This window comes from Myotis myotis, unplaced genomic scaffold, assembly GCF_014108235.1.
Source record: "Myotis myotis isolate mMyoMyo1 unplaced genomic scaffold, mMyoMyo1.p scaffold_m19_p_3, whole genome shotgun sequence".
Classification (NCBI taxonomy): domain Eukaryota; kingdom Metazoa; phylum Chordata; class Mammalia; order Chiroptera; family Vespertilionidae; genus Myotis; species Myotis myotis.
Genome location: NW_023416335.1, coordinates 98,682,879 through 98,697,770, shown reverse-complemented (window position 1 = coordinate 98,697,770; position 14,892 = coordinate 98,682,879). Strand labels below are relative to the sequence as shown.

Genomic DNA, 14,892 nt, shown 5'->3' with positions numbered 1-14,892 from the left:
TCCAGATATAGGGATTATGTATTTTTGTCTGCCAAGAGCATCTCCTCCTGCTGTAAAAGGCTTCTCCTCCCTCCCATTTAAGCAGTCCTATCCTATACAATCTATCTATACTAATAAAAGGGTAATATGTTAATTAGCCCGGGTGGACCGGCCATCTTCCAGATGTCCTACATCCTTCTGGGAAAAGCCATGGTGGTGGGGGCAGAGCAGAGGCAGTTAGGGGTGATAAGGCCGGCAGAAGAGGGCAGTTGGGGGCGAGATAAGGTCAGCAGGGGGTTAGGGGCAATCAGGCTGGCAGGGGAGAGCAGTTGGGGGTGGGATCAGGCCAGCAGGGTAGGGCAGTTGGGGGCAAGATCAGGCTGGCAGGGGAGGGCAGTTAGGGGTGATCCGGCAGGCAGAGGCAGTTAGGGACAATCAGGACAGCAGGGTAGGGCAGTTGGGGGCAAGATCAGGCCATCATGGGAGGGCCATTGGGGGCGAGCATGCCAGTAGGAAAGGGCAGTTGGGGCTGAGATCAGACCTGCAGAGGGCAACTGGGGGCGAGATCAGGCCGGCAAGGGAGGACAGTTGGGGGCAAGATCAGGCCAGCAGGGTAGGGAAGTTAGGGGTGATCAGGCAGGCAGAGGCACTTAGGGGCGATCAGGCCAGCAGGGGAGGGCAGTTAGGGGTGATCAGGCAGGCAGGCAGAGGCAGTGAGGGGTAATCAGGCTGGCAGGCAGGAGAGAGGTTAGGAGTCAGCAGTCCCAGATTGCAAGAGGAATGTCTGACTGCTGGTTTAGGCCCGATTCCTGTTGGATAGGGCCTAAACCAGCACTTGGACATCCCCCAAGGGGTCCCTGATTGGAGAGGGTGCAGGCTGGGCTGAGGGATCCGCCCCCCCATGCATGAATTTTGTGCACTGGGCCACTAGTAAAATATAAAACCCAAAACATGTATAGCTTTATAAATTTAAAGCAATATACCAAGTCATTTGAGCTTAATTATTAGCAGTGTATTGCTATCTGGCTATATATACTTAAGAAGATAAATCTCATTCAGATGACAAAGTGAGAGATAATGTCCATAGCTGGGCAAAATGTTCATGTGATTGCTACTGTTTATGATGGTTCAAGTTTATGTGTCAACTTGGTTAGGCCATGGGCTCAGTAGTTGGGTCAAATATTAGTCAAGATGTTGCTCTGAAATATTCTGTAGGTGTGAATAATACCTATGCTCAACTGACTTTAAGTAAAAGATATTATTCTCAATAATGTAGGTGGGCCTCATCCAATTAGATCAGGGGTGGGGAAAGTCCAGCCCTTGGGCTGAGTAAGGCCTGAGAAATAATTTGATCTGGCCATCCCAGGCATTAGTAGTGAGATAATTAAATGTTTGACCAAATATAGCAGGCTAATTTTTAAGTTGATAATTTTGGATGGCCCGAGAATGATGTTATAAATATCCAAATGGCCCTTGGCATAAAAATGATTCCTCACTCTTGAAATAGATGACAGCCTTAAGCAGAAATACTGAGGTTTCCTGGAGAGGAAGGAATTCTGCCTCAAGACTGTAACAGAGAAGAAGAACCAAGATGGCGGCATAGGGGAACACCTGTACTTGCTGCCTCTCACAACCACATCAAAACTACAATTCAGCCGAAACCGGTTTGGCTCAGTGGATAGAGCGTCGGCCTGCGGACTGAAGGGTCCTAGGTTCGATTCTGGTCAAGGGCATGTACCTGGGTTGCGGGCACATCCCCAGTAGGAGATGTGCAGGAGGTGGCTGATCGATGTTTCTCTCTCATCGATGTTTCTAACTCTCTATCTCTCTCCCTTCCTCTCTGTAAAAAAATCAATAAAATATAAAAAAACAAAGAAAACAAAAAAACCCCTATAATTCAAAGACAGAACAGATATCATCCAGAACCACAGGAGTGCTGGCTGAGTGGAAGTTCTGCAACTGAAAGGAAAGAAAAAAGCGCATTGAGATTGGTAGGAGGTGCAGAGGCGCATGCAAAACAGCCTGACAACTGGGTGCGCTGTTGTTTTTTTCCATGGGAAGGGAGATAGAAGCTCCTGATTGCTCTGAACTCCCATTCCGTGCGAGACTCTGGGGACCCAGACTCATAGGGGAGAAACTGGACTGTCTGGAATTGGGACAGGTATGCAAGGGCGGCTTTCTCTAGGTGCTCGCAGCCATCATTGTTCCTGCGTGGGGGCAAGGGACACAGAGATGCGGAGATCTGGAGATACGGGAACCTCCCCAATGCAGGGCTAACTGACAGCCATTCCTGTTTGCTCCGCCCTGGTGATTCCCTGAGACCCTGTCCCACCCAGTTTATAACCCCACCCAATCTGTGTGCGGCAGCTTTTGCACATGAATGGCTTGTCCTTTCACAGTCTAATCCAGGGGTGGGCAAACTTTTTGACTTGAGGGCCACAATGGGTTCTTAAACTGGACCGGAGGGCTGGAACAAAAGCATGGATGGAGTGTTTGTGTGAACTAATATAAATTCAAAGTAAACATCATTACATAAAAGGGTACGGGTTTTTTTTTGTTTTTTTTTTAGTTTTATTCATATCAAACGGGCTGGATCTGGCCCGCGGGCCGTAGTTTGCCCACGGCTGGTCTAACCTAATAAACTGCAGCTGGGTCAGAGAGCACCAAAGCTTCCAAAAGAAGGCCCAAGGTTGGCAGCAGCAGCCTTCCTTGCTTCACAGCTGGGCCTCATCTGGCACCTCCAAACCCCAAACAAGAGAGAGGAATCTGCAGATCTCTCCATAGCTCCTGCTGGGTGGCCTCAGGCAGTGGCTGACTTTGCCCCTCCTTGGAGATCCAAGAGCCAGTGTACCCAGTGGTCAGAGTGAGATCATCCAGATTACAACTCTTCACATCCATAAGAGACACACTCAGGGGGCAGACTCAGTGAGCACCAAAGCCCCACTGAAGCAAGTCCTGCCCCACAAGGGTGTCTCCAGCACAGAAGTTCTCCCATTGTAGACACAGCTGGTCCTCACAGCCAATTGGCCTGGAGGTGAATTCCTCCCAGTGTTACCTAAAACAATCAAGGCTTAACTACAGCAAGACTGTGCACACAGCCCACAAAGGGGTCCACCAAGAGTGTCCACCTCAGGTGATTGGGGAGGCTGAGACGCTGGCCCCTATAGGACACCTAGCACACAAAGCCACTCTATCAACACAGGGAAGCAGCCAAAATGCAGAGACAAAGAAACATGTCACAAATGAAAGAAATGGAGGAAAGGAAACTAATGGATATAGAGTTCAAAACCACAGTTATAAGGTTAGTCAAGAATCTTCTAGAAACCTCTGAGAAATATAGTGAGACCCTCAAAAATATGCAAAAGGACCAATTAGAAATTAAGCATACACTGACTGAAATAAAGAATAATATACAGAGATCCAACAGCAGCCTAGAGGATCCCATGAATCAAGTCAAAGATTTTAAATACGAAGAAGCAAAAAACACCCATCCCGAAAAGCAAAAAGAAAAAAGAATACAAAAATATGAAGATAGTGTAAGGAGCCTCTGGGACAACTTCAAGCGTACCAACATCCGAATTATGGGGGTGCCAGAAGAAGAGAGAGCAAGATATTGAAAACCTATTTGAAGAAATAATGACAGAAAACTTCCCTTAACTTTCTTTCTGGTGAAAGAAAAAGACAAGTCCAGGAAGCGCAGAGAACCCTAAACAAGAGGAATCCAAAGAGGACCACACCAAGACACATCATAATTAAAATGCCAAGGGCAAAAGACAAAGAGAGAATCTTAAAAGCCGAAAGAGAAAATCAGTCAGTTACCTACAATGGAGTACCCATACGACTGTCAGCTGATTTCTCAACAGAAACTATGTAGGCCAGAAGGGAGTGGCAAGAAATATTCAGTGATGAATAGCAAGAACCTATAACCAACATTATTCTACCCATCAAAGCTATCATTTAGAATTAAAGGTCAGATAAAGAGCTTCACAGATAAGAGAAGCTAAAGGAGTTCATCACCACCAAACCAGTATTATATGAAATGCTGAAAGGTATTCTTTAAGAAGAGGAAGAAGAAGACAAAGGTAAAGTTAAAAATTATGAACAACAAAGTGACAACAAATACATATCTATCAACTAGTGAATCTAAAAATCAAGTGAATAAAAAATATGATGAACAGAATAAACTGGTGAATATAAGGAGCATAGAAAAGGAGTGGACTGACAATTCTCAGGGGAGAGGGGGTGAGGGGGGTGCAGGAAGAACTGGATTAAAATCATACACCTATGGATGAGGACAGTGCGGGGGGGGGGGGGGAGTAAGGGTAGGGTAGGGTGGGAACCAGGTGGAGGGGAGCTATGGGGGAAAAAGAGGAACAACTGTAATAATCTGGACAATAAAGATTTATTTTTTTTAAAAAGACTGTAACAGAAATCCTGCCTGAGCTTCTGGCCTGTCAGCCTGCCCTACAGATTTCAAACTGGCTAGCCCTGGCAATCATGAGCCAGCCTTTAAAATAAATCTATATCTGTGCCTATGCCTCTATCTCTCTCCCTATGTCTCACATATATTCTAAGGGTCTGTTTTGTGCTTCTCTGGAGAAGCCTGACTGACACACTCTGTCTCTATTTACACAATCTGTGTGATACTATGAACTTTTATCTGACCTCTGAATGCTTCAGTTTCTTCACTGAAACATGGAGAAAATTTCAGTATAAACCTTTATAGAGATATCCGAAGGTTAAACAAAAATAATCCATGTAAAGTTCTTAGTATGGGGGCTGGCACACAATAAATATTTGATAAATATTAGATGTCACTGTGTTGCTATTATTATAACAAACAAATATTGATGTTGAACATTTTTAAAACCTTAGGTTAAATTTTAATTTACATTAAAAAAATAAGAAAGTTATCTTACATCTATCTTATACTTGAAATACAAGGACAGTTGGTCAAATACTACCCTGGTCATATTCAAATGTTCTTCCCTATGTAACAGAATCAGTTCTACCAGAATTATTCTTATCAGTGTCCTGTCCAAAATTAACCAAACCCTAAAATCTGCCAGGCAGAGACTTAATAAAAATAATGGAATCAAATAAAATGAAGATATACAAATGAAGAACATTAACAATAAAAATAAGCTACTTCACTCCTAGTTTTCTAGAAAACTTCATTATACAGAAGAAGATGAAAGTTATGCCCCTAATTTGTAATTTATAAATAACCAATTTTGGTTTTAATTGTACTATAATCATAAATGCTCTAGTTTGAGATGAAATCCTTTTTAAGAGCAAGTAAATAAAAAAACATGTAAGAAAAAAATTTAAGAAGAATATATCTCTTGTCTATAGTAAATGTTTATATTATTAGTTGTATATAAGAAAAATAAAGAGTGATATAAATTTACTAAATTGGAAGGTTTGGTTCTTTATTAAAAAAATATTTTTATTGATTTCAGAATGGAAGAGAGAGGGAGAGATAGAAACATCAATGATGAGAGAGAATCATGGAACCACTATCCCCTGCATGCCCCTTCTGGGGATCAAGCCCAAAACCTGGGCATGTACTCTGACCAGGAATCTGACTGCTGGAGTCCAACCCCAGCGGGTCCAGGGGTCCCCAAAGGTGTGGACGGAGTCGGCAAAGAAGGAATGACATGGAGACAGCGTTCAGTTGATCAGCAGCCTAGCCAGGATCTCTAGCCAAGTTCTAGTCAGGATCTCCAGCGAAGTTCTGGTTAGGATCTCCTGCCAGGTTCTGTGTCCATGTTCTCTTGCTAGGTTCTCCAGGTTCTCCAGCCAGGTTCTCCAGCCAGGTTCTGTCCAGGTTCTCCAGCCAGGTTCAGTCACCAGGTTCTAGTCAGGTTCTCTTGCCAATTTCTGTAGTCAGGTTCAGTCCAGGATCTTTTGCCATGTTCTCTCGCTAGGTTCTGTCTCTAGGTTCTGTTGCCAGTTTCTGTCCAGGATCTTTTGCCATGTTCTCTCCAGCGAAGTTCTTCTGTCTCTAGGTTCTGTGTAGGTTCTGTCTTCTAAGTTCTGTCTTGTTACATCTGTATTTATACCAGTTGATTCCAATCCTATCAATCTCTATTCCAAAGGTTAGGGCGTTTCTTATCTCCATTCCAGGGAGTAAAGATTATGTAGCTTAAGCATGATTGTTCGTAGTTAAAGTGATTAATTACCCGCCTGGCACTTAGTTAAGAGGTTTTATTCCCTCCCTAACTTCAGGGGAAAATCCCTACCTGGGGAAACAACCTTTCTCAGAGAGGTGACCTTGGTTAAAACACATAGTGCCAAGAAGGTGAGCAAACATATCAAGAACAGTATGCCATATATGCCAGGTCCCTTGAAACAGCAAAAATGGACCGGCTCCCGGCATCTGACCATGAGATTCTGGTTCATGGGTGGACGCTCAAACACTGAGCCACACTGGCTGGACAAAGGTTTGATTCTTTGAGATTAAAATACTTGCCTAAACAAATTTTGTATTATGTAGACATAATTCTAAATTAGAAATAACTTCTATTGGAGCTACTTTTAAAAGTTTAGATTTTTTCTAAACCATTGTAGAGACATTATTAAAGATATGAAAAATTATAGTAATTTTTAATACTTTCAATCATAATCTCTAAATCATTTAAAAATTTACAGTCATTTTTACTTCTATCATAATTAATCTACAAGTTATTTTCTTGTAATTTGTTATAACTCACCTATGAGAAACTGCTCCCCAAGCACCATGCTTGTTTGTGAGAATGTTAAGGATCTTCTGTTTCAATTGATTTGCTGTAACGTGATCTCGATGTTTTGCAGCACTAATGAGATGGTCACACATCTTTTCTTCCTCTCTCCTATCAGCAGCATACTGGGCACACTGCGACTATGTAAAGAAATGCAAACAATGTATGACTTCAACTGTGCATTAGTAAGGAATGCTATCTAATTTTAAGTTAAATGCTAATAAACTCAGATAATATAATCTTTTGAAACTTTATTCTAAAGAACACATATAGTCCCCTTTCAAACTTTTAAAAATGTGTTCTTTGTGTTTATACATATGTGTATGTAAAATAATTTGGATAATGTTAGCTCTCTGTATTCATGGCCATTGGTATTGATAACATAGCTAATCATTCTCATTGTGTATCAAAAGGTTCAAGATGATCATTTCTTTAAGCATGTTTGATTTTTTAAATAAGTTTGGTATAGAGTGGATTGACTACAAATTTTGATATTACTAAGTATGTAATGTAATGAGTCATATAAGAAAGGAAAACTATATACATCTAAATAAATGCATATAACTAGTTCACATTCATCATTACTATGGAAAAAGCTGTGTCATGGAAGGTACTTGAACATATCTCGTCCTCTATCTATTGTCATAAACTATTATCACAAGTCATTATAACAAATTAAGAAGAATTCATTCATATTCTAATTCATCTTTTTGTACAGGGAATCACCAATTAGTACAATGATCTGCCTCATAATGAGGTTAATATTTCATTAGTTCATAGGAGAATACAATTAAAATTTCATTTTCTTCCTTACCAATTGCAGTGGTTAACTAAGAAAAACTTAACCATGAAACATTCATCTCACATTAAATATACTTTTTCTCTTAATTAGAGGCTTATATGGAAGACAGAAATTCCTCAAAAAGTCCCAGTAAAATGTCATGACTTTTAAAATATCTTTTGTAATTTAAAAATAACTGGTGAACATACAACAACAACAACAACAACACACACATCAATGCATTTACTAATATAGCTTTAACTAAAAATACAACACACACACATCAATGCATTTACTAAAGTAGCTTTAACTAAAAAACACACACAAATTAAACATTTGGGTTAATAAGCAATGTACAGTCATTAAGTAACAAGGGTAAGACTCTCAAAATTAAGTTTAAATCAGTATTTTATGTATACATAATCTAAAAATCACTGAGTCTTCATATCCTTCTTCATAACTTCTTAGCACTTTTTGCCATCAGCCTCAATAAAGTACTCTTATCCCCAAAGGGGTGAAAACTCGTGTTGGGTGAATGTGAAAAAAAACCTTACTATTTTAATATATAAAGCACAGATATGCAGCATAATGAAGGTAATAAAATATTTAATATATAAAGCACAGTACAGAAATAGATATGCAGCATAATGAAGGTAATAAAATATCATTGGGAAATAATTAGGATAAAAATTGTATAAAAAGATTTCTTAGGGCGCAATAGTGCAAAAAAAGGTTGAAAAGCACTGCACTTAGCTTAAAAGGATTTTGAGTAGCTATGTGTTAAAGCTAGTAACTAATATCTGGCTTCATAAAATTCCAATTTAAATGTTTTCACATGACAAATATTAATTTGCATATATCCCTGTAAAATATCTTCTATTTTAAGAAAAGCAAGATATTTTACAGAGATATATGCAAATTAATATTTGTCATGTGAAAACATTTAATACAATAATCCTACATAATAAAAGCCTAATATGCAAATAAATGGAATAGCAGAAGGACCAGCAGAACGACTAGTTGCTATGATGCGCACCCACCACTGGGAGGCAGACGCTCAACGCAGGGGGCAGCTCCTGCTTTGAGCATCTGCCCCCTGAGAGGGAGGTGACTGGTGGCAGCGATCAGGGGTGGCAATCAGGGGGTGGAGCCGGCCAGAAGGTGGCGCCAGACCACTAGCCAAGGCAGGTGCCAGCAGGGGCCCCCCTAATTGCCCCACCCGCCGGCCGCCTCAAAGATGGCCCTGATCGCTGGCCAGGCCTAGGGATCCTACCCTATATATTGGGAACAGTCTCTTAGATTTAAAAATTAAAACCTGGCAAGGCTACTCAAATACTGAAAAAACAGGATGATGCAGCAATGACATACATGAACTCTGGCTAGCTAGCACATTTTGCAGTTGGCCCTGATTCTGACACTTATAAACTCTGTGACAAAGCCAATTACTTAACTTCTCTCTGCTTCAGTTTTTCCAATAAGATGGGGAAAATGGTACTATTGCCTCAGAAGGATCATGTTATGTACTATTTTTTTAAATATTTTTTATTAAGTTATTACATATGTGTCTTTATCCCCACATTATCTCCCATACCCCCCACTCATGCCCTCACCCCGCTGTTGTCTGTGTCCATTGGTTAGGCCTATATGCTTGCATATAAGTCCTTTGGTTGATCTCTCCCCCTCCCCCCCACCCTCCCCTACCTTCCCTCTGAGGTTTGATGGTCTGATTGATGCTTCTATGTCTCTGGATCTGTTTTTGTTCATCAGTTTAAGTTGTTCATTATATTCCATAAATGAGTGAGATCATGTGATATTTATCTTTCTCTGACTGGCTTATTTCACTTAGCATGATGCTCTCCAGTTCCACCCATGCTGTTGCAAATGGTTAGAATTCCTTCTTTTTTACTGCAGCGTAGTGTTCCATTGTGTAGATGTACCACAGTTTTTTAATCCAGTTATCTACTGATGGGCAATTAGGCGGTTTCCAAATCTTAGCTATGGTGAATTGTGCTGCTATGATCATAAGGGTGCATATATCCTTTCTAATTGGTGTTTCTAGTTTCTTGGGATATATACCTAGAGGTGGGATCACTGGGTCAAATGGGAGTCCCATTTTTAGTTTTTTGAGGAAACTCCATACTGTTCTCCACAGTGGCTGCACCAGTCTGCACTCCCACCAGCAGTGCACAGGGTTCCTTTTTCTCTACATCCTCGCCAGCACTTGTCCTTTGTTTATTTGCTGATGGTAGCCATTCTGACAGGTGTGAGATGGTACTGCATTGTGGTTTTGATTTGCATCTCTCCGATGATTAGTGACTTTGAACATGTTTTCTATGTCTTTTTGCCTTTCTTCTGTCCTCTTTCGAAAAGTACCTATTTAGGTCCGTTGCCCATTTTTTTTTTGATTGGGTTGTTTATCTTCCGTTTGTTAAGTTGTATGAGTTCCCTGTAAATGTTGGAGATAACATGGGCAAATATGTTCTCCCATGCACTGGGCTTTCTTGTTGTTTTGTTGATGGTTTCCTTTGCTGTGCAAAAGCTTTCTATTTTGATGTAGTCCCATTTGTTTATTTTCTCTTTAGTTTCCAATGCCCTAGTATCTGTATCGGTGAAGAAATTGCTTCAGCATATGTCTGAGATTTTGTTGCCTTTGGATTCTTCTAGAATTTTTATGGTTTCTCGTCGTACATTTAAGTCCTTTATCAATTTTGAGTTTATTTTTGTGTATGGTGTAAGTTGGTGGTCTAGTTTAATTTTTTTGCATGTATCTGTCCAATTTTCCCAACACCATTTATTGAAGAGACTATCTTGATTCCATTGTATGTTCATGCCTCGTTTGTCAAATATTAATTGAGCATATTGGTTGCGGTTGATTTCTGGGCTCTGTGTTATATTCCATTGATCTATATGTCTGTTCCAGTGCCAGTACCAGGCAGTTTGAGAACATTGGCTTTTTAATACAGCTTGATATCTGGTATTGAGTTCCCACCTACTTTGTTCTTTCTCAGGATTGCTGCAGCTATTTGGGGTCTTTTTTTAATCCAGATGAATTTTTGGAGAGTTCGTTCTAGACCTGTGAAATATGCCGTTGGTAATTCAATGGGGATTGCACTGAATCTATAGATTGCTTTGGGTAGTATGGACATTTTAATATTGTTGATTCTACCAATCCAAGAACATCGTATGTTCCTCCATCTGTTTCTGTCTTCCTCTATCTCTTTTTTCAATGTCCTGTAGTTTTCTGAGTAGAAGTCTTTTACCTCCTTAGTTAAGATTGTTCCTAGGTATCTTAATCTTATTGGTGCGATGGTAAATGGGATTATTTTTTTAGTCTCTCTTTCTGTAAGTTCACTATTGGTGTATAGAAATGCCATACATTTTTAGGCGTTAATATTATACCCTGCTACATTGCCAAATTCATTTATTAAGTCTAATAGTTTTTTGATAGAGTCTTTATGGTTTTTTCTTTATAATAGCATGTCATCTGTAAATAACGACAGTTTTACTTCTTCTCTTCCAATTTGGATGCCTTTTATTTCTTCTTCTTGTCTAATTGCAATGGCTAATCATTCCAGTACTATGTGAAACAGGAGTGGTGAGAGTGGACATCACTGTCTTGTTCCTGTTCTTAGGGGAAATGGTGTTAGTTTTTGTCCATTGAATATGTTGTTGGCTGTTGGTTTGTCATATATGGCTTTTATTATGTTGAGGTATGGTCCTTCTAGTCCCACCTTGCTGAGAGTTTTTATCAGAAATGGGTGTTGGATTTTGTCAAATGCTTTTTCTGCATCAATTAATATGATTATGTGGTTTTTTCCTTTCAATTTGTTTATGTGATGTATCACCTTTATTGATTTGCGGATATTGTACCATCCTTGCATAAATCCTGGGATAAATCCTACTTGGTCATGGTGTATGATCTTTCTGATGTACTGCTGGATCCGATTTACTAAGATTTTGTTGAGGATTTTGGCATCTATGTTCATGAGGGATATTGGCCTGTAATTCTCTTTCATTGTGTTGTCTTTACCTGGTTTTGGTATTAGGGTGATGCTGGCTTCATAGAATGAGCTTGGAAGTGTTCCTACCTCTTGAATTTTTTGTAGTAGTCTGAGGAGGATAGGTTTTAGTTCTTCCTTGAATGTTTGGTAAAACTTCCCTGTGAAGCCATCTGGTCATGGGCTTTTGTTTGCTGGAAGATTTTTGATGACTGCTTCAATTTCTTCCATAGTTATTGACCTATTGAGATTTTTAGATTCTTCCTGATTGAGATTTGGAATGTTGTATTTTTCTAGCAATATGTCCATTTCCTCCAGGTTGTCTAGTTTTTTGGAGTAGAGTTGTCCATAGTATTGTTTAACAATCATTTGTATTTCTGTAGGGTCTGTTGTTACTTCACTTTTTTCATTTCTGATTTTGTTTATTTGGGTCCTCTCTCTTTGCTTCTTGGTGAGCCTGGCTAGAGGTTCATCAATCTTGTTTATCCTTTCAAAGAACCAGCTCTTGGTTTCATTGATCTTATGTATTGTTTTTTTTTTGGTCTCTATGTCATTTATTTCTGCTCTGATCTTTATTATCTCCTTCCTTCTGCTCACTCTGGGCTTTTCTTGTTGTTCTCTTTCTAATTCTTTGAGATGTAGAATTAGATGATTTACTACCATTTTTTTTTTTTTTTTTTTTTTTTTTTTTTTTTTTTTTTTGGAGATAGGCCTGTAGAGCTATAAACTTCCCTCTCAGGATTGCTTTCATTGCGTCCCATAGATTTTGGATTGTTGTGTTTTCATTGTCATTAGTTTCCAGGATCTTTTTAATTTCTTCTTTGATCTCATTGGTAACCCATTCAATATTTAATAACATGCTATTCAGCTTCCAAGTGTTTGAGTATTTTGGGTTGTTTTTATTGTAGTTTATTTCTAATATTATGCCTTCGTGGCCTGAGAAGATACTGGGTATGATTTCAATCTTCTTGAATTTGGGGAGACTTTGCTTGTGACCCAATATGTGGTCTATTTTTGAAAATGTCCCAGGAGCCCTTGAGAAGAACGTATATTCCATGGCTTTGCAGTGAAATGTTTTGAAGATGTCAATTAAGTCAATCTGATCTAGTGAGTCAATTAGGATTGCTGTTTCTTTGCCAATTATTTGTCTAGAGGATTTATCCAGTGATGTCAGTGGTGTATTAAAGTCCCCTAATATGATTGTATTGTTGTCAATTTCTCCCTTGATATCTCCCAGGAGTGTTTTTCGTTGTATGTATTTGGGTGCTCCTGCATTGGGTGCATATATGTTTATTAGGGATATGTACTCTTGTTGTATTGATCCCTTTACTATTATGAAGTGGCCTTCCCTTTCTCTTGTTATGGCCTTCACTTTGAGGTCTATTTTGTCGGATATAAGTATTGCTACCCCAGCTTTTTTTCCTTTCCATTTGCCTGAAAGATATTTTTCCATCCCTTCACTTTCAGTCTGTGTGAGTCCCTTCTTCTGAGGTGGGTATCTTGTAGACAGCAAATGTATGGGTCATGTTTTTTTTATCCATTCAGCCACTCGATGTCTTTTGATTGGACCATTTAGTCCATTTACGTTTAAAGTTATTATTGAAAGGTACTTGTTTGTAGCCATTTCTATTTTTTGTGCCTGTTTTCTTTCTTAGCTTTTTATTTCTTCTTTTTTACACCAGTCCCTTTAGCATTTCTTGCATTGCTGGCTTGGTGGTGATAAACTCCCTTAGTCTTTTTTTGTCTGTGAAGCTTTTTATTTCCCCTTCAATTTTGAATGACAGCCTTGCTGGATAGAGTATTCTTGGAATCAGTCCTTTGCTTTGCATCACTTTGTAAATTCCTTTCCATGCTTTTCTGGCCTGATGTGTTTCTGTTGAGAAATCCTTTGATAATCTAATGGGAGATCCCTTGTATGTAACTTTCTGTTTCTTTCTTGCAGCCTTTAAGATTCTCTCTTTGTCCTGAACATTTGCCATGGTAATTATGATGTGTCTTGGTGTGGGTCTTTTCGGGTTCACATTATTTGGGACTCTCTGTGCTTGTGTGACCTTTTACTTCCCCCCCCTCAGGGACATTTTCTGATATTATTTCTTCAAATAGGTTTTCTAACACTTGTTCCTCTTTCTGTTGTTCTGGCACCCCTATTATGAGTATGTTGTTTCGTTTCATGTTGTCTCATAGCTCCATTAGGCCCTCCTCCTGTATTTAAATTTTTCCTCCAATTGCTGTTCAGTTTACGTGTGTTTTGTTTCCCTGTCTTCTAGTTAGGTTATTCGGTCCTCTGCTTCTCCTAGTCTACTGTTGAAACTTGCCATGGTGTTTTTTATTGCAGCTATATCACTCTTCATTTCTTCTTGGTTCTTACATAATTTATTTATTTTTTTCATCTGTTTCTTCTTGCTTCTTGCATAAGTTGTTGATTTTTTCCTCCATCTGGTTTATGCACTCTAGGACCCTTCATCTGAGTTCTTTTTTCAGTCATGTTGCATGCCTCTGTATCACTTAGCTGCTTTTCTGGCACGTCCTCCTTTTCTTTCCTTTGGGGGATGCTTTATCTACCCATGTTTGATCTCACCGACATATCTAGATGTTGAGTCATTCAGGGGCTGCTCCTGGGTGGAAGTGGCTCCTCAGACTGCGGTTGCTCCTAGGGTGGTTGTGGTAGCAGCTGCTCCTCAGTTGGTAGCAGCTCTTCTGGTGGGTACTGTTCACAGTTGTTGTGGCTCCTCTGGCTGGTGGGGGGAGGCTTAACACACAGCTGCTACTCCTTTGAATTGTTACTTTTATTTATTTTATTTTTAAATTTTTAAATTTTTTTTTTTCAGTGGGGGCACCTGGCCGGGTTTATTGCACTGCAACAGAGTTTAAATAAGTCCCGGGTGTCCTGAGCCAAGGGGAGGGGAGGGTTGAGCAAAGAGAGGAAGGGCAGCGTCACTGCAGCTGGCGGGCAGAACCCAAATTCTGCAGGCCCGAGAGAGTGGGCTCCCCTTTCTCTGGGGGACTGGGAGGGCCTGCCTTTGGCCAGGCTGAGGTTCCAGATATGTTGCCATCATGGCCCCTTCAGAGTCCTGGGCAATTCCTGACTTCTCCCGAGTCAGAGGTGGATTGGGCCTCTAGGCCCAGGTGTCCAGTGTATTTTATTTTATTTTTATTAATTAAAACTTTATTGTTCAGATTATTATATTTGTTCCTCTTTTTCCCCCCCATAACTCCCCTCTACCCAGTTCCCACCACCCTCCTCCCTCACTCCCCACCCACTGTCCTCATCCATAGGTGCACAATTTTTGTCCAGTCTCTTCCCGCATCCCCCACACCCCTTTCCCCCCTAAGAATAGTCAGTCCACTCCCTTTCTATGCCCCTGATTCTATTATAAACACCAGTTCATTC

General features: G+C 40.1%; 1 protein-coding gene across 6 annotated transcripts in view; it reads right to left on the bottom strand.

Annotated features, from left to right (window-relative positions):
- The window catches only part of NBEA (neurobeachin), a 1,002,985-nt gene that overhangs the window by 476,261 nt on the left and 511,832 nt on the right, over positions 1-14,892 (bottom strand). For all 6 annotated transcript variants that reach the window (XM_036298874.1, XM_036298876.1, XM_036298877.1 and 3 more), the window contains one exon: positions 6,696-6,862. In XM_036298874.1, coding sequence (XP_036154767.1) covers positions 6,696-6,862 — 167 coding nt within the window. The remainder of the gene's footprint in view (positions 1-6,695; positions 6,863-14,892) is intronic.